Raw genomic sequence first — 18053 nt, forward strand, 5'->3', positions numbered from 1 at the left:
AATACCAATATTCTTTATTACTTGCTCTCTGTCTGTGTATTTTCGGTGACTTCTATGAAATTATAGTTCAGTAAGTCTGTGGGCGGTTTGTCTTCTCTTGAAGGCTGTGATGTCTTCTTGAGAATAGATTTAAGTTTATTTTTCAATGTATTCAGACCAGTAATCAGCTTTTCTACTTCCTTCAATGAATCCGACATTTCCTTAATATCGCCCTGACTGATCACAATATCTTTTTGTGTATTTGATGGCTTGAGTAGAAGCGATGCAGATATCGGGGTCTCAAATGTAAGATCCGGCTGTACTTCTGTTTGGCTTGAAACAGTCTTTTTCTGTTTGCTGCCCATGTACCTTTTGTTTCTTCCTGTGCTGGCTGTATTGAGTGTTTTAATAGCATTTTCTTTACTTTTCATCATAGAAAGGCGTTTGGTGGTGTTTTGTGGTTGATTCAGTTCTTTTATGTGATTGTTATCTGTTCGATTTATGTCTTCCACTTTTACACCATGGGTTTTGTCTTTTGGGTTCTGGTTTATGTCTGTGTCGTTTATTGTATTCTCCAGGAATCTTGTGAAGACATTGTCTGTGGAATGTTCTGATGAGTCCTCCTCGTATTTGAAGCATGTCACTGCAAGTATCAATGATACAATTACTGCCACAAGCATTATTTGTTTATGCTCTAATGCATTTCATATCAAGCTTGTTTCATGCACAGATCATTATACGTCCATTCAAATACAAATGGAACATCAAGAATGCCTATTATTGCCTTGCAAAGTGCTCTGTATGAATAATGTATAACATGTGATGTAACATAGCTCATGACAAATTAGTTGACTTTATACATAATGTAAGTTATGTGATGCATCCCACAATATGACAATCGATTTTGTGCCTGCTGCAAAGCAGAAAGAGCTGAAGCATGCATTAACTACAATGAGATCTACAGTTATTATTGTAAATGGGCCAGTAGGATGCTCAAAGACACACTCAATACATACAATTGCTCGTGATATAGGATTGGCTGTTCAGTACATAGAAAGTATAGAGGAGCACTCAGATGCTTTTATCACAAACAACACGGTTTATCTCATAGACATTGACTGCCATAAACAACTCATTATGTGGATGCCAAGACTCTGTAAGATGACTCGACTGATAATCGAGACACGGACACTGCAATTTGCAGGTAAATTTATTCCTGGATCAATCACAGTGAACTTCAACAAAGTCAGAGACTCACAGATAAGAAAAACATATCACCTGACACACGAACAATCAGTCCATGTAGATGGCAATCTCCATCTCGCTGCCATTAATAAATTCCTCTTGCCAACTGATGTAAGACCTATTTCTGTATTCCATCAGTTAGGGAGACTTTTGCATTCAAAATCCACAGATGTAAATGAGATCTGTACGAGCATAAGTACTTACGGACAGTATCGGTTCTGTGGGTATTTGTTAGAAAACTATGCATTATTCATGGATATCAGCCAGATTGGAAGATTGTCTGAAGGATTCAGCATCTGGGACACAGCAAGCAGCATCTTTTTTGAGTATCTTGTATGGACAACGGTAGATTCACAAAAGACAAGCCCAAAGCGATTTATCAGCTTCAAGTCTTTTCATCATTCAGACAGCCATCATACTTGCACATCACTATGTAATAACAGATGATGCAATGTTGCTATGAATCAATGCATAATTGTTGTAAACAAATGCCCTGTGATGAGTGAAGATGTCGATTATGCTCTTGAACATCAACACGCACTCTCTATATGCACACATAGACTACACACTCCTGTTTGTGAACATAACCTGAATGAACTGGTTCTTGAGTATCTGGACAATGAAGGAATGGGGGATGTTGCTGTTGAGTTTGCAAACGACCTAGGTATTTCATTTACCAAATCACTCTATCTATCACAACGAACAGAGATAAGGAACAAAATTGAATCTGGAGATATTGATGCTGCGATTTCAAGAATAAATGATATAAATCCAGAAATAATAGACAGGAACACCAAGATGTATTACTTTTTGATGGAGCACAAGGCATGCGAACTTTCGATGCAGATTAAGAGCAAATGTCTAGAAAATGGTATTAATGACACTGCGCCTCTCCTTGAGGAGGTTATTGAATTCATCCGTTCTGAGCTTTATGATATGGCTCTTGGCGATCCGCTTCTGATGACACATCTAGAAGATCTGCTTGAGTTTGTAATTTTCAATGATCAAGAGAGTGCAATAGTAAGTAAAAGGAGGAATCTAGCTACATATGTAAATCAACAGATCCTTGAAAGTCACGGAAGTGAGGAGAACAAGCTGATCAAAATGCTTAGTGTGATAGTTTCTGCAGAAAAGTCCCTGAAAGAAACACACAAGTTCCCGACCTTTGCTCAATACTTCACATAGTATTTTCATGTATATAAGTAAATCATGCTGCAATATTCTGTCGCCGCATGACAGCTTCATAACAGTGTCTAGTAAAGTGAGTATTTAGAAGAAATATGTAGTTGATGATATAAAAAATCAATAATAATATTTTAAATTTCATATTGCCATTAAATACTTTCCATGTTGCCATTGAACATATTTTATACTTCTCATAATATCTACAATACAATAAATACGTTTACACTGAGAAAATTACTGCACAAAAAAGGGATTAAAAAAACATTAACAATTAAAAGGCTGGTCAGAACACAGCAGGCTAGGACTAAACGTCTATATATCATCAAGTAGACACAAGTGTCCATCTTCAATACAGCCTACTGCCTCGACTCGTCATCCCAGCCCTAAGGATCGCAATTGCTGCAAATGGTATCGATAGATTTACTAAACAAATGATTCTGAATAGTACCTTCGACGCAAGGGCATTCGTATCAAATAATTATATTTCTTTATGCACGTGTTTTTCTACGCCACAAGAATTATGCATATTTGGAACTTATAGAGCACCTGTGCATGTAATATAGCAAATCTTTGCTCTGCACATGGGTACTGATTTCAGAAGCGTGCTGCCTCTTGAGGAGATGTACAACTTTCTTTCAGCATCAATACCTGTTGAGGTCTGGGGAGTTAGTGCTGGCTCTAAGAATGCTGGGATAATCGTTGGATTCGATGAGTACATGAACATCGTTCTTGATGAGAACGGAAAGCGTGTCTTAATCAAAGGAGATTGTGTGTGTGCAATAGTTGCTAAGGAAGATGCAGTGCAGAGATAGAACATTATGATAAAATGTAAGGCATGCACAAGTGCAGCCTGTTGTTGTACTTCCCGGGAACGAAAAGCACAGATCGCTGTGCCATCAGTAAAGAGAAGCAAGGGTTCTGCTGTGTTGTGTTTATGTGTATTTTGACTTGCATGAAATGAGAGTAATTAAATGTTTTGGTGTTTGGGGTTGTAATGTTTGTGCTATACCTTGCATTTGCTACATGTATGTCTCTAAAGAAGGCTTTGTTTGAAGACGGAGATTTGCAGAGTGCAATTGATGTTTGTGAAACAAGATTAGATCCGTTTGATCATTTCTATTCATACTTTGTGAAGAAGGTGTTTATGGGTAAAGCAGATGAAGCACTAACTGCGTATGTGCTGTCGAGTGGGGATGATTTAAGAAATATTGTTCTTGGCTCTGTAGCAATGAACTCAGGAAGTGTAAATAAGGACCTAAAGCTTGCAGCTGACTTGCTCTGGAGTGAATCATCGAAGGTTTCCATGAAATACCTGCACAATCCACACGAATTCAGTGTGATGGACCGATTTGAAAGCTTAGAAAAGACGCTTTTACCATCTAGGGCTATTGAGAACATTATCACCATGGTTTATTCTGGAGATGAAGGGTCTGGACAGTTATTTCTGTCACTGCTTGATAGAAAGCAATTGTTTTTAAAGGACCACACTCGGGTAGTGATGCATCTTGCACAGAAAGGACATGCACGAGCACTTGGATACCTTGGTGAGATGCACTACTACGGAATAGGCGTGGAGATGTCTCTTGAGAAGGCAATGTTTTTCTACTCCAAAGCGAAGGAGATGAATGATGCGATTGGGATGTGTGGAGTTGGAAAGGTACTGCTTTCATCAGAGTATATGGACAAGAAGAATGCAAGACATACACTTGCTCGTGCATCAAGGTTTTTACGTTCTGGAGAGATTGAGTATTTGTTGTATCTATTGAATTTGAGCAGGCAGTCTTTGAATGCAGACATGCATATGGAGAATGCATTGAGACAGGGGTACCTTCCAGCAATACACATGGATGGAATGAAATACTACCTGAGGGGAGAGTATGCAGGTGCATGTGCTAGATATCAAGCAGTGTTGGAATATTCAGATGTAATGGTTGAACTGAGGAGTATGGCTCAAAAGAACTTTGTAGAAGGAAAGTATAGACAGAGTGTAATTGCCTTACTTATGTGTGCAGAGCTTGGATCGATGCATTGCATGCAGAATGCAGTGTATTTACTTGAAAGGCATTGGCTATTTGATAACCAACATGAGATTCTTTTATGGCTTTATATGCAGCTTCTTCAAAGAGGAGACTATGAAGTGGTGAATAGGATAGGAAATGCGTATTTCTATGGACGAGGAGTAGCAAAATCGTACAAGGATGCACTGGCATACTATATGTCGGCAGCGCTGATGAACAGTGCCGAAGGACATTATAATGTTGGATATATGTATGAGCATGGATATGGAGTTGAGAAAAGTGTTGTGAGTGCATTACGGCACATAATGAGGATACAGTCGACGGATGAGGTGTATTTGTTGTTGTTCTACACGTATCTACGACTTGGGATGAAGCTTATTGTAGGAAGTGTGTTGAATAAGTATGTAGTGGGACTCTATGTGGGATGGATGGGAATACGAAAGATGTGTAAGATTGGGATGAAGAGGGAATTGAATGTAAATGCTAGAGATAAAAACAACTGAGCTGTATTGAGTGGATGTGTTGAATGTATATGCTTATGTAAATGGTAGTGATAAAAGTATAATAGTATATTTGTGTTGAATATATGCGTTGTATTAAATGAGTCAATGAGTTTACGCTGAATGAATAAAGAATATGTATAAACTGAATGTATGATTGTTGATATATGCTTTGGATTGTTAGAGAAGATGTATAAATTGAATGAGTGAATGTATTAGTTTATGCTTATGTGCATTGTTAAAGAATATATAAATTGAATGAGTTTATGCTTATGTTGAATGGTTGTGATAAATTGTTGAAGAATATTTTGTTGAGTGAATGAATGTTGAATTGAATAAATATTGATTTTATTTGATACTGGTTAAATGATTTAATACCAGTATGTGCCTAGTGCGAAGTCATCGTGTGTTTCAGGATGCTCGATGTGTGGGCGAGGAAGGTCGATAGTTCTGAATGAAAGTTTTTTCTTGATTCGGATGTCTGTTGGTAAGCGAGAAGCAGTATAGAGCAAGGATGGCGAAGGAAGAGCTGGATGGCGATCTGATGCGGTAGAGTATGCAACTATATGGAAGTTTCTACTGGCACATGTTGCAGAGTATGTCTTTTTTATCATTGGACTTGTAGCAAGCATTTGCTTGTATGCCATGAATGCGCCTTGAATACGTGATGGGGACCATGCCATGTCATCGGTCCATCTTCGGATGGCGCTTTCTTCCTCACAGTAGACGAAGACACTGCCGTGGCGAATGGCTCTGCGTTCATCGGATGTGAGCCTGCGTTGGATTCTCGGGATGAGACCGTTGCGAGCCATGTCGATGAGGACGATGCAATCTGATTCGTTTTCGAGAGTGCCGTAGAATGATTCGATTTGTAACATGTGTGGGTTGCAACATGATGTGATGTGTGTGAACAATGCAAGCTTATTTTGACGATGTGTTGACGTGTGGAGTGCGAATGGAGGAGGTGTTGGGCTGGAAAGTGTAAAAGAGTATGAGTTGATGATTGAGTATTGCTTACAATTGAGATGTAAGATATACTTGCTATAATGAAATCTACATGATATGTTTGTTACAAGAAGTTGTGTGAATTATATGTAGTGAAGAGCAAAAATGGAGTTGCCAGGAATCGAACCCGGTTCTCCTGCGTGCAAAGCAGGCGCTCTACCACTAAACTACAACCCCTCGAGAAAACTATGCGTTGGTGTTAGATTCTAGTTTGAAATGGTGCATTGTTGTGTCTTATTGTTCCATTGCATTGTTGTGTCTTATTGTTCCATTGCATTAGTATATCCCACATGATTATATCTCGTTATTGTTGGATCGTTGTATTTGATGTATTTCATGATGATTGCCGTATTCCTTTCTTCTTACATTACTATATTATATGATGCATGTCTTCTGTTGGCATTATCATATGCTTACCTGAGCATTATCATATACTTACTTAAACATCACCAATACCTACCTGAGCATTCCACCCATGAATTCCTTTCTATACAATCATTAATGCATCTGCATACATAAATCAATTGTATTTTTATTCCAAATGCACATCCCTATATGTCCAGATCTCTCACTGCAAACGAGTCATTTGTTCACAAAACACTGAGCTCCAAGATCAAGCTTGAGGAAATCACAGACGTAAGAAACATAAGCATGTTCATGGACAACGTTGCATTCACCGTGCAGTCTCCACTTGCATACGCCATTAAGGGCACAGATTCGGTGTTGGTCTTCGGAAACCTTACAAACCCAATCAATATCGACCAGCTCATGAAGAAATATACCGAGGACTCCACAAACACGCCTTCTGATGACATCGTTGGAATGTACAGCAGAATAGATAATCATCCAGAAAACAAAGAAGCCAAGCATGAAAACGAGGATGATATATTCGGTGCAGACAGCACAAGACTCTCCGAAGATGACATCAAGCTCATAGGCTCGCAAGTCAGCGTCCCACGGCATGAAATCATCAAGGCACTTGTGGATTCTGATTACGACGTAGTCGATACAATGATGAAGTTGACAAAAAAATAAACCATCTTCTTTATTTCACACTATCCTTGATTATTGCACTTCTTCATAGACATTTCAGTCTTGAATCTTTTGCTCACTCTTCCATCGCTCACAGTTTAGTTGCACAATCATTGAGCTGCAACATATACATTGAAGTGCTTCAGATTCAATGAGTTGTAGTATGCCCTTCTGATCGGATCAATACGTACCAGCTCTTCCATGGCCTTCTTTCTCTCTTCTACATCCTTCGAGCATTCTAGAATGTATTGTAATGCGCCAATACACTCACTTTCAAGTCTCAGTATCGTCTTTGGAAGTTCAAGATCATCCTCCTCTTGTACAAATTTCATCATCACTCCATTAATAGTTACAGTAAGCGTACTAGGTACATTGTTGATCTTTCTTTTCAGGCACATACTTGGTGTATCTAATCTACACAAAAAACGCTCATCCATTGATTCAATCACGAGTTCACCCGCAAAAGGCTTTTCAAACACAACCTCCATCTGTCCTTCAGCAATCCTTATATACATCCCATTCTTCATCCTTCTTGTTTCACGATGCACATAAAGATATTCCCATCCTACAAGATTCAATGGATCCGTATATACAATCGCAACAGGATCTTCATCCATATTGTGATGCAGATATGAATAATTAAACAAATCTCTTGCTGCCTTCTTCCCAATCACCTGCATCCTGTAATTCCAGCAATGGAAGTTTCTTGGATCAAAGCTTAATAGATACGCAGTAAGTACATCTTCTTTCCTTAAATGCATCTGCGCCTCTTCATCAAATTTCTGCATCATGAACTTCCTGTGATGCCATGCCTGATATGACTTCGGATTGCTTCTGAGTGCATTTTCACATACTGAAAGTTGTGCGTTGAATTGAGTGCGATGTGCAATAAGGTGCTGCTTGAGAATGTTCCACGACATGTAGTCGTCAGTGCTGATCTGCACGAGTTCCATGTGCTTTTCAACAGAGTCCTCCTGTTTTAGTATCTTTTTCAGTTGATCTGTGCATTCCTGATCTTCAATGTATTCGCCTTCCTTCACATTGTGCACAATCATAGCTGGGGTGCCTCTGTGCATTGCATACTTGTTTTCATATCTATGCATTGATGAGATTGCAATGTGTTATACATTCATATCACATGCATGCCACCCTTTGATAGATGGATCGCATTGAAAAGTTTCTTGGAAGACGACCGATCAAAAACAGACGCAAAGTCAAATGCAATGGGAGAGAGCATGTGATAACCAAGGAAGACTTGAAAGTGATCAGAGCGTTTAGAAAGAACGTTTGTATGGATCCGGATGTTGATTTATATAGACCGTTGAATCTGAGCTTCAGCAGAAAGACAATGAATGGGCCAATACTAGAAAAGAAAGAACGTAAAGATAAGAGTCAGAGCACATATTACACACCAAGAATACTTAGAAAGAGTATAAGACAATACATACCACAGAAGGATTGCGAACAACTAGTTAATACGATATTGGATGTATGGGAAGATGAGGGAATGGATGATTTGAATGCATATGAGCAAGATATCTTTGTGAATACGGAGGAGCAGTATACTGGTGCTGTTGAAAAGTTGTCATATAGAACTGAAGATCTCAAGAAAAGCCTCAGGAGGATATACTTGAGGTTATATGATCCAAGAGAGAAGAAGGAGTTCAAACTTAAAGATTTTGTCAAGGAAATGCCAAAGCCAGAAACACTTGGCCCATTCCCGAAAGAAATTGGATTGTCGTATTGCTTTGATCATCCAGTTAGGATCAATGTTCATGAAAGTCATCGGATGTTTGCATCATGCAAGGGTCGTGTATTAGAGGTTTATGAGTTTGATGGGTTTGTTAAGGTTGTTGAGATTGTGTTTGACTCAGATGTAAGAGCAGCAAGATTTGCAATTGATGGGTTGATTTGTGTACTTGTGGGAGATTCTGCATACATTGTGAGCCTTGAATATGAAATAACCAACACTGAGATGATTGCAGATGCATTCAGTTTAGTGGAGATGAAACAGAGGAAACGGAGCATTAACGGATGGGACGAGCAACTATGCACTTGTGCTGTGTTGAAGAGTAGCAAGAAAGTGAACAATATAGAAGTGCATCAGAATGGAAAGTATCTTGGAGTAGTGAGTGGAAAGGAAATAACGGTATGTGATCTAACGAAGTGGAAGGCAATGAAGATATGCCTGGACAGGGGGAAAACTCCACTGAAGATGAGATTTCATAGAACACTTTCTAGGATAATTGTATCTACGACCAACTCGATTATTGTCTATGACCTTGTGACTCGAAAGACTGTGTGCGAGGGTGTAGGGATGTCATTTGTATTTGACTTCTGCCTTGTGAATGAGAATGTGGTTGCATTAGTAAACAACCTGAATAAGGTGGTGTTGTATGATCACGTGAGGAATGAGATCCTAAGGACGATGGTTCAAGAGCAGATTGGGATTGAGGTAGCACATCATAGAAAATACAATCTGATGTGTGTGTCGTATCCAACTGAGATGATTGTATTCTACAACGATATTTCGAACGATCTTGTTGTTCCATTGCATAGGATTAGCGGAAAGTACAGGGACTTAGCATTTCATCCTGTGCTTCCATGGCTGTACGGAATCAGTGGAAAAATGCTGTATGTTTTTACTTAGTGATGGTTTGCATGTATTACATCTGTTACTTTGAGTGATTTGTGTGTTCATAGATGCCTGTGTGGCAGGGATGTTGAATGAGCTGTTGGTTCTGCCACGACGTGGGATAGTTTATGCAGTGGATCGATTGATATGATAAGTAAAATTTTACCCATAGGTTTAGGATGCAGATTTTTGTAAAGACATTAACTGGAAAGACCATAACGCTAGACGTGGAGTCATCTGACACTGTTGAGAATGTGAAGACGAAGATCCAAGATAAGGAGGGAATTCCGCCAGATCAGCAGCGCCTGATTTTTGCAGGAAAGCAGCTTGAGGACGGAAGGACGCTGTCTGATTATAGTATTCAGAAGGAGTCGACATTGCATCTTGTGCTGAGACTGAGAGGAGGAGCAAAGAAGAAGAAGACGTATTTGACACCGAAGAAGCAGAATCTGAGGAAGAAGAAACCGGCACTGTCATGGCTGAGCAACTTCAGTGTTTCTGGAGACAAGGTGAAGGTTTGCGGAATGCAATGTGCACAGTGTGGGGTTGAGGTATTTTGCAGACGGGTTGAAGGCGGATATGAGTGTGGGAAGTGTTATGCTCGATATGAGAAGAGCGTTGCCAGCGATTAAATTGATCTGAGTAGTTTTGTGTTTTTGAAATGTATTTTGAAGAGGTGGTGTAAGTGTAAACAGTTAATCTATGCAGATGCTTGTGAATTTACGTGATGTGTTTATGGGTTTACGTGATATGCATTTGTGAATGTGGTTTATATAAAAGTTAAAAAGTTTATCATGCAACTCAATAGTATGATTTATTCAGAGAAGTTAAAGAATTTATCACGTAATTCAATTATGTAAGGATGAATCAAACTCAATAGTATGATTTATTCAGATACAATGTCTTTGCTAATGAATCTGTGACGAGTGCAGCTGCAAATCTCACAAAATACAAGCTGCCCTTTGATGGCCAGAATCAAGATCAGCGGGGTGCCTATTGAGATGCCATTTGAGCCGTATCCTGCACAGATTGTGACAATGACGAAGGTGATAATGTGTCTGATGTCAGGAACAAGCGGACTTGTTGAGAGCCCGACTGGGACAGGAAAGAGTTTATCGATTATATGTGCAGTGCTTGGATACAGCGAGTATTTGCAACGAGGAACACAGGAGACAAACGCAAAGAGAAGGGGGAGTGGAATGTCCACAGGCGAGGATGTACGTGAAGAGAAGCTGAAGGTGATAATATGTTCAAGAACACATAAGCAGCTTGATCAGCTGATTTCACAGCTGAAGAAAACACGATACAGTCCAAGGATGTCAATACTTGCAAGCAGAAGTCAGTATTGTGTAAGCCCAAAGCTTGCTGATGCAACAGACAAGAACACAGGATGCAATGATCTTGTGAAGGTTGGCGGGTGTGTGTACTTCACAGGGAAGGACAGACTTGCAAAGAGAATTGGTGACAAAGTGTTTGACATTGAGGAGCTGAAAGCAGAAGGTAAGAGATGTGTTGGATGTCCATACTACGCATCAAGGATCCTTAATGAGGATGCAGAAGTGATATTTGCACCATATAATTACCTGATAGATCCCAAGATCCGACAGAGCACTGGGATAAATCTTGAGAACTGTGTGGTGATTATTGATGAAGCACACAACATTGAGGATGTGTGTAGGTCATCTGGATCAGTTGAGCTGACATCTAGGGCGATGGAGATGATACAGGGTGAGCTTAGTGGAGCAGCTAAGAGAAGTTCAATGCTGGGAGATGTTAAGGTAGACTTTATGAATGTGATGGAGCTATTCAAGAGATTGAGGGATGGGGTTGATGGAGGAGAGTTTGATAAAAGCAGTGCATCAGGGAGATTCCGAATACGCAAGGGAGAGCAGATAAGGAAGGAGCTTGATAGGATGGGCATAAGTAAGGAAGCAGTACTGAAATTCAAGAATTCAATTTATGCGATCCAGAAGAGCGAGGATGCAAAGGAGCTGTTGAACATGAATACGCTCCATGTTCTTGAAGGACTTGATTCTGTTTTATCTGCAATACATTTCAGTGAGTGCGATGCATATTCGTTTGTTTTGCACATGACAGATGATGAAAGAGTAAAGGGAGTGTTAAAGAGTAAGTTCTGTTATAACTTCTGGCTGATGGATGCAGGACAAGTGTTTCGACCGTTTGTTGGCAAGGTCCGGTCTCTTGTGCTTTTGTCTGGGACACTGACACCATTTTCGTCATTTTCTTCTGAGCTTGGGCATGAATTTTTGCACACGATAGTTGCGCCGCATCTTGTGAGATCGGAGCAGGTGTTTGTCTCGAGTGTTCGGAAGGGGCACCTGATGAAGGAGCTTGTTGGAACGTATGGGACAATGGGTGCGCAGTATGTTGAGCAGCTTGTGAAGATTATTGCGGATGTTTCTGGCAGGATCCGGGAGCATGGAGGAACGCTTGTATTTGTGCCCAGCTACAATTTTCTTGAGAACCTGCAGAAAAGCATGGGGCCGGGAGTGCTAACTGAACCGAAGAGTGGATCTGGAAATGAGTTTGAGAATGTGATGAAGAGATACAAGAGCAGGATTGCGATGAAGCAGAGTGCGGTGCTTATTTGTGTCTACCGAGGGAAGGCAAGCGAGGGGATAGACTTCAAGGACTCATTTGCAAGGGCTGTTATTGCGATTGGGATTCCGTATCCTAGCCTACACGATCCACAGGTGGAGCTGAAGAAGGAGTTCAACGATAAGTACAAGAGTCAGAGCGGAAGGAGTTGGTATGAAACACAGGCATTCAGGGCAGTGAACCAAGCGCTTGGGAGAGTATTGCGACACAAGGACGACTGGGGAATGATTATTTTGGTGGACAGCAGGTACAGTGAAAACCGAGTGCGTGGGCAGCTATCTCGATGGGTTGCAGAGAATGCCAAGAGCTATGAGTCATACAATGAGTGTGTAAGGGACATTGAGAAGTTTCTATCAATGGATAGAAGTAAGTGATTACAAGTAGTAGAGGAGGAGCTAGTGGAGGTGAATAGATGAGTAATTGATGAAATACAAAACAGTAGATATAGCAATAATGAGTTAGATGGGAAAGTGAATGAATAAAATGAGTTGTTTAACAAGTTATCTAGTGAGTTATCTAGTGAACGTTTAATGAGTTATTATTTCAGTTGATGCCTAGTAAATGTTCAGTTGATGCTTAATGAGTTATCTAGTGGATGTTCAAGTGGTTACCTGGCAAATATTTCATGAGTGATTGGCAATTATTTGATTCCATGTGCTGATGCATAACTTGAGCATGATTGGATTTTCTAGATTTTTGCTGTTTTTTCTGGGAAGGATAAAATATATAAACGTTTGAGATAAGAAGAGTATGTCCAGTGAAAGCCATGCAGAAAGCCATGCATTTGGAGTTGATATGGATCAAGTATTGAACATGATGATTAAGAGCGTGTACTCGTCTGACGAGATGTTCCTGAGGGAGCTGGTGTCGAATGCAAGCGATGCGTGTGACAAGCTGCGAACGTTGTATATGCAGCTGAGTTCTGAGAAGTTTGCTCTTGACCCTGTGGCTTCATTATCTATTCAGATTATTCCTGACAAGGAAGCTAAGACACTGACGATTAAGGACAATGGAATAGGAATGACTAGAGAGGACTTGAATAATTACTTGGGAGTGATTGCAAAGAGTGGAACCAAGGAATTCACGGAGGCGTTGAAGGCACGACAAGAGGGAGCGAATGCGCACCTGATTGGACAGTTTGGAATAGGATTCTATTCCGCATACCTTGTGTCATCGAAGGTTGAAGTGATAACGAAGAATCCAAAGGGTGAGGCGTTGAAATGGACGTCGACTGGAAAGGATGGATACACAATAGAAGAGTATAAAGGCGAGGAATTTGCACATGGAACGTCACTGATACTGCACATCAAGGATAAGAGTGTGGAATTCCTTGAGTCCAACAGGATTATTGAGACGGTAAAGAAATACAGCTCGTTCAACCTGTATCCTATATGCACACCTGTTGAGAAGGAGGTTGATGTCGAGGAAGAGAAGGATGAAAGCAAAGTTGAAGAAAGCAGTGAACCAAAAGTAGAAGAGGTGAGTGAGAAGAAAAAGCGAACTGTGACGGTGATGGAGAGAATTAATGTTGAGAAGCCTCTATGGGAGAGGAATATCAAAGAGGTTCCTGAGGAAGAGATGAAGAGCTTCTACAAGACAATTTCTGGAGATTGGGATGATTTTCTTGCAATGGACTTCTGGCAGATTGAGGGGATAGTGACTGTGAAGCTGTTGATGTTTATTCCTAAGAGGGCAAGGTTTGACATGTTCAATAGGAACAAGAAGAACAACAATATCAAGATGTACTGTAATAATGTGTTTGTGACTGATGAGCTTGGGGATGCGATTCCTGAGTGGATGGGGTTTGTAAGCGGAGCAATAATATCTGACGATCTTCCGATGAACATTAGCAGGGAGCTTATACAGGGCACGAGCGTGATGAAGATGGTGAAGAAGACGCTTCCGCAGAAGATCCTTGAAATGATTGGGAAGCTATCGAACGACATGGATAAGTACAAGACGTTCTACAAAGAGTTTGGAAACAGTTTGAAGATGGCGGTTGGAGAGGCTAACGACTCGCAAAGAGATGATTATGCAAAGTGCCTGATATACTACACAACAAAGAGTGGGGACGAGATGGTGACGCTTGATAAGTATGTTGAAAGGATGCATGCGAATCAGAAGCAGATATATGTGCTGACTGGGATAGGAAAGGAGCAGGTGAAGTCTAATCCAGTGTTGAGGTCTTTTGAGAAGTACGAGGTGGTTTACATGTATGATGTGATGGACGAGGTGATGCTGCGTGGGTTCAAGAAGTATAAGGGACATTCAGTACAGAGGATCACAAGTGAGGGAGTTGAGCTGCCTGAGGAAGACAATGTGCCTGAGGAGGTTGTGAAGTCTCACGAGGAGTTCTGCAAGAAAGTGAAGGATATACTGTCTGACAAGGTTGAGAAGGTGTCAGTGAACACAAGGATTGGAGCTGATATACCAATAGTTATTTCTACGACTAAATACTCTCTATCTGGAGCGATGGAGAACATAATGAGATCGCAGCCTGTTACAGAGGCGAATCCACTTGCAGCCATGACGGCGGTAAGCAAGAAGATATTTGAGATGAATCCGAATAACGGGCTGATTAAGAAGATGAAGGAGCAGTTTGAGAGCAACGATATTGAGTCGATGAGTAAGCTGCTAGAGGTGCTGTTTGACACTGCGCTTATCCACAATGGATACATGCTGCAGAACCCGAATGAGTACAGTGCGAAAGTCTATAGCTTTATTAATGAAACAATGAACCGACATGAGAAGCGAGATGATGCCGAGGTGGTATAAGAGTGATTAAATGGTATTTCTGAATATTGTTTTTGAGAGAGTGCCTGATTGGTGTTCTACTTTATTAGTTGATGTTAATGCTAGTGTTGGTGTTGATATTTTTTGGATGATGGAGATGTTGCACTTTACTGGTATACTGTTTATTTTAGTGATATCTGTTCACTTTAATGTTGATATTTCATGAGATTTACTGGTATGCAGGTTAATGTTGCATGAGTTTTAATGATGTATTGTAGATACTACATAAACTTTACTGATTCACTGTAGATACTATATGAACTTTACTGGCATTGCATAAATTTTATTGATATACTGAGTATTGCATAAACTGTATTGGATGAGATTGTAGATATTGTAAGTAAAAATAGCCCAGGGATGGAAGTTGAGCTTAAAGATGAAGTGAAGCGAGTTTTTGAAATAATTCGGATGAATCTGGCGTTTACTGGAACGGATGGCACACCAAGTAATGTTGTTAGTGCAGTTATTGACACTGTTTTAGAGCTGGGGAGGAAGAATGAACATACGAGAATAGATGAGCTTCTCCAAATTATTCTTGCATATAAAGAGCATGTGGAAGATGGAGTGTGTGTGAACGAGCTGATTCGAATGATAGTAACGAGATTTGATGATGATGCGATTTGGAGGCAAGGATTTCGTCTGATGAAGCATTTTGTGAATGTAAGAAGACACAGTATTGAGCACATGAAGATTGTAGTGGAGGAGTGTTTTTTGAAGAAGGGGATGAGGAAGAAGGCAGTAGAGTTGATTGAAAGCTACCTGAGTGAGGAGAAGTTTTGTGAATGGTTTGTGGAGTATTTACAAGAACTTGATGATATAAACTGGATGAGACATGTGAACTGTTTTTTTAAGTATTTACATGGAAAGATTGATGTGAGAAGAAATCTTGGAGAGATGAAAGACAAGTTGATGAGGGGACGATCTGGAAGTATGGATGGGAAGCAGAATTTGCTGGATGATTCTGAAAGAAAGGCGCTGTATTCTGAATGTTGTGATTTGTTGTATAATTATACTGCTGTTGAGATGAGTGTTGAAGATGTAAACGAGGATGTTTTTGAGTATGTTATTCGTGAGCTTGAGGATCTGTTTGAAATGGAGCATATGAGGGGAGGAAAGCTCTTGATGGTGTTTTCTATGATTTCAGAGAAGGATCTTGGGATTTTTTTGAGGAGTGGAAGGCACATGATGAAAGTAAGTATGAGAGTCAAGTGTGCGATTAGAAGGGAGTTTGAGGAGCGTAAGCTGGACAACGAGCAAGTTTATGAGTTTATCAGGTCGATAAGGCATCTTCTTGGATCTGAGTTTCTTGGGCTTGTAAGATTTATGGGAGAGAAGTATATTGAGGGAGATAATAAGTATCAGTTTGTTCTTGGAGCAGTGGGAGTGATGATGGGTATTGAGGAGCTGCTTGGGATGTATGATGATGACTTGATTGATGTAGAGAGATGGGCTCCTGTGCTCAGGGCATCATGTAACAGCGATATTTGGTTTTTTATGAAGTTGTATAAGAGAGTGATTGAGAATGAAGGCAAGAATAGCATGAAGATGTGTGTTTTGCTGAACTGTTTACCAGCATTCTGTAATTATTGCTCTGATCACAGTGGAATGATTGGAGAATTTATAGAGGTGATGAAGATGGGCTTGAGTAATAGAAATGTTGTGAGTTCTGTTTACAACGGATTGAATCGAATGATACACTCACACCAAAGCAATATCAAAGGAGGACTGGCACTTAGGAACAGCATTGCTGCAGAGGATTCGAAGAGAATACTTGAGGTGATTTTTTCAAGTGGGATTGGGCTTGAGATTCTGTGCATAGAGAGTGGAGAGGGATCTGAGGAACTGGATGTGCTTCTGCAGAGGCTTTTTGAGGTTGAAGATTATGGGATTTGTGAGAAAGTTCGTGAGTATATTGTTTATCATCCAAAGATTGAGTCTATTGGGGTTGGAAGATGGAACTTAAGTGGAGTGAGTGATACGTTAAGGGTGGCAAGGTACTTTGTTGGCAGGATGCACAGCGACTTTGAGTTCTATGGGAAGTTGATTGAGTTTGTGCAGAGCAGCGAGAGTGGGATTCAGAAGCGAGCGTACCAATTATTGTGCTGCATGAAGAGAGAGCAGAAGATTGATCTGTGCATATGTGACAGCATGTTTTCGCATGAGGTTGTAGAAAACCTGAAAGACTCATCACTGAGATGGAGGATTCAACTGTTGTATGAGATATACAAGAATGGATGTGGATGCTTTGATGGAAGGAGGAAGGAATATTTCAATAAGATGATTCCGGCACTGGTTATTGGGATGACTGTGAAGAATGTAAAGGCAAGAAAGGCAAGTGATGAATGCCTTGGAGAGCTTGTGAGTATGCTTGATGAGGAGCTATTTGAGTATTATTGTAAGATGCTTTATGCAGGGATGAAGTCTGAGAACGTGGAGCTAAGAAGTGGAATACTTGAAGCCACGGCCTGTCTGATTGAGGAGCACAGTGAAAGACTGAGTGATGAGTATGTTGGAAGGATGTATGAGGAGTGTGTGAGCACAAGTAGGCTTGGTAAAGAGGGAGTTTTACATGTGCTTAGGTTTTTAGATGTGCTTATTGAGATGCGCAAGATAGAATATTCACTCTGCATTGAGATTCTTGAGCTTTATGCAGATAATTTTAAGAGGAGATATTTAGAGGAAATTAAGCAGGTCGTTAGGAAGTTGATTTCCAAGGGAGTGGAGCTGTCTAAGAGGTTAATCAAGATCCTGAATGAAAGAAAGCCAATGGATGTGGTTCCCAGGCTTCAGATAACAAAGAAAAACGATGTAGTGTTTATGGAGAGTAAAAGAGGAAAACATGTAGAACGCAAAAGGGGCGTGAGTGCTAAACCAAAGCATGTGAAAGGACGATCACGAGCATGTCGTATCAAGAAATAAATATGATTTGATATATGAGTGTAATGTTTATGTATTCGCTTAAAGGAAGTAAGTTAAAGTAATGTAGTGAGATGTGTTTAAAGATGATGATATGAAAGTTGATAAGAATTGTAATAGATGTTG

The 18053-nt window shown here is 40.2% G+C and overlaps 13 protein-coding genes and 1 non-coding gene across 14 annotated transcripts; 10 read left to right on the top strand and 4 right to left on the bottom strand.

Moving 5' to 3' along the window:
• Nucleotides 1-17: 17 nt before the first annotated feature.
• On the bottom strand, nt 18-659 carry M896_020950 (uncharacterized protein; the record flags this gene model as incomplete). The annotated part of the gene is made up of 1 exon (XM_014708814.1): nt 18-659. The coding sequence occupies one exon, from the start codon at nt 657-659 to the stop codon at nt 18-20; it is 642 nt and encodes a 213-aa protein (XP_014564300.1).
• Nucleotides 660-870: 211 nt separating this feature from the next.
• On the top strand, nt 871-1671 carry M896_020960 (uncharacterized protein; the record flags this gene model as incomplete). The annotated part of the gene is made up of 1 exon (XM_014708815.1): nt 871-1671. One exon carries the CDS (start codon nt 871-873, stop codon nt 1669-1671), a length of 801 nt encoding a protein of 266 aa, XP_014564301.1.
• Nucleotides 1672-1722: 51 nt separating this feature from the next.
• On the top strand, nt 1723-2409 carry M896_020970 (uncharacterized protein; the record flags this gene model as incomplete). Its single annotated transcript, XM_014708816.1, has 1 exon — nt 1723-2409. The coding sequence occupies one exon, from the start codon at nt 1723-1725 to the stop codon at nt 2407-2409; it is 687 nt and encodes a 228-aa protein (XP_014564302.1).
• Nucleotides 2410-2990: 581 nt separating this feature from the next.
• Nucleotides 2991-3221, top strand: M896_020980 (LSM domain-containing protein; the record flags this gene model as incomplete). Its single annotated transcript, XM_014708817.1, has 1 exon — nt 2991-3221. One exon carries the CDS (start codon nt 2991-2993, stop codon nt 3219-3221), a length of 231 nt encoding a protein of 76 aa, XP_014564303.1.
• Nucleotides 3222-3403: 182 nt separating this feature from the next.
• On the top strand, nt 3404-4930 carry M896_020990 (uncharacterized protein; the record flags this gene model as incomplete). The annotated part of the gene is made up of 1 exon (XM_014708818.1): nt 3404-4930. The coding sequence occupies one exon, from the start codon at nt 3404-3406 to the stop codon at nt 4928-4930; it is 1527 nt and encodes a 508-aa protein (XP_014564304.1).
• A 368-nt stretch (nt 4931-5298) lies between these two features.
• On the bottom strand, nt 5299-5805 carry M896_021000 (uncharacterized protein; the record flags this gene model as incomplete). The annotated part of the gene is made up of 1 exon (XM_014708819.1): nt 5299-5805. The coding sequence occupies one exon, from the start codon at nt 5803-5805 to the stop codon at nt 5299-5301; it is 507 nt and encodes a 168-aa protein (XP_014564305.1).
• A 233-nt stretch (nt 5806-6038) lies between these two features.
• M896_021010 lies at nt 6039-6109 on the bottom strand. The gene has a single exon. It is a non-coding gene; the product is annotated as a tRNA-Ala (tRNA).
• A 378-nt stretch (nt 6110-6487) lies between these two features.
• On the top strand, nt 6488-6967 carry M896_021020 (putative nascent polypeptide-associated complex protein; the record flags this gene model as incomplete). Its single annotated transcript, XM_014708820.1, has 1 exon — nt 6488-6967. One exon carries the CDS (start codon nt 6488-6490, stop codon nt 6965-6967), a length of 480 nt encoding a protein of 159 aa, XP_014564306.1.
• A 107-nt stretch (nt 6968-7074) lies between these two features.
• Nucleotides 7075-8019, bottom strand: M896_021030 (subunit alpha of protein prenyltransferase; the record flags this gene model as incomplete). The annotated part of the gene is made up of 1 exon (XM_014708821.1): nt 7075-8019. The coding sequence occupies one exon, from the start codon at nt 8017-8019 to the stop codon at nt 7075-7077; it is 945 nt and encodes a 314-aa protein (XP_014564307.1).
• Nucleotides 8020-8123: 104 nt separating this feature from the next.
• Nucleotides 8124-9614, top strand: M896_021040 (uncharacterized protein; the record flags this gene model as incomplete). The annotated part of the gene is made up of 1 exon (XM_014708822.1): nt 8124-9614. The coding sequence occupies one exon, from the start codon at nt 8124-8126 to the stop codon at nt 9612-9614; it is 1491 nt and encodes a 496-aa protein (XP_014564308.1).
• A 164-nt stretch (nt 9615-9778) lies between these two features.
• Nucleotides 9779-10231, top strand: M896_021050 (ubiquitin domain-containing protein; the record flags this gene model as incomplete). Its single annotated transcript, XM_014708823.1, has 1 exon — nt 9779-10231. The coding sequence occupies one exon, from the start codon at nt 9779-9781 to the stop codon at nt 10229-10231; it is 453 nt and encodes a 150-aa protein (XP_014564309.1).
• A 333-nt stretch (nt 10232-10564) lies between these two features.
• M896_021060 (Rad3-like DNA-binding helicase) lies at nt 10565-12592 on the top strand (the record flags this gene model as incomplete). Its single annotated transcript, XM_014708824.1, has 1 exon — nt 10565-12592. The coding sequence occupies one exon, from the start codon at nt 10565-10567 to the stop codon at nt 12590-12592; it is 2028 nt and encodes a 675-aa protein (XP_014564310.1).
• Nucleotides 12593-12968: 376 nt separating this feature from the next.
• On the top strand, nt 12969-14993 carry M896_021070 (heat shock protein 90; the record flags this gene model as incomplete). The annotated part of the gene is made up of 1 exon (XM_014708825.1): nt 12969-14993. The coding sequence occupies one exon, from the start codon at nt 12969-12971 to the stop codon at nt 14991-14993; it is 2025 nt and encodes a 674-aa protein (XP_014564311.1).
• A 375-nt stretch (nt 14994-15368) lies between these two features.
• M896_021080 (uncharacterized protein) lies at nt 15369-17930 on the top strand (the record flags this gene model as incomplete). Its single annotated transcript, XM_014708826.1, has 1 exon — nt 15369-17930. One exon carries the CDS (start codon nt 15369-15371, stop codon nt 17928-17930), a length of 2562 nt encoding a protein of 853 aa, XP_014564312.1.
• Nucleotides 17931-18053: the final 123 nt, after the last annotated feature.

Source organism: Ordospora colligata (genome assembly GCF_000803265.1).
Source record: "Ordospora colligata OC4 chromosome Unknown contig_02, whole genome shotgun sequence".
Classification (NCBI taxonomy): Eukaryota; Fungi; Microsporidia; family Ordosporidae; genus Ordospora; species Ordospora colligata.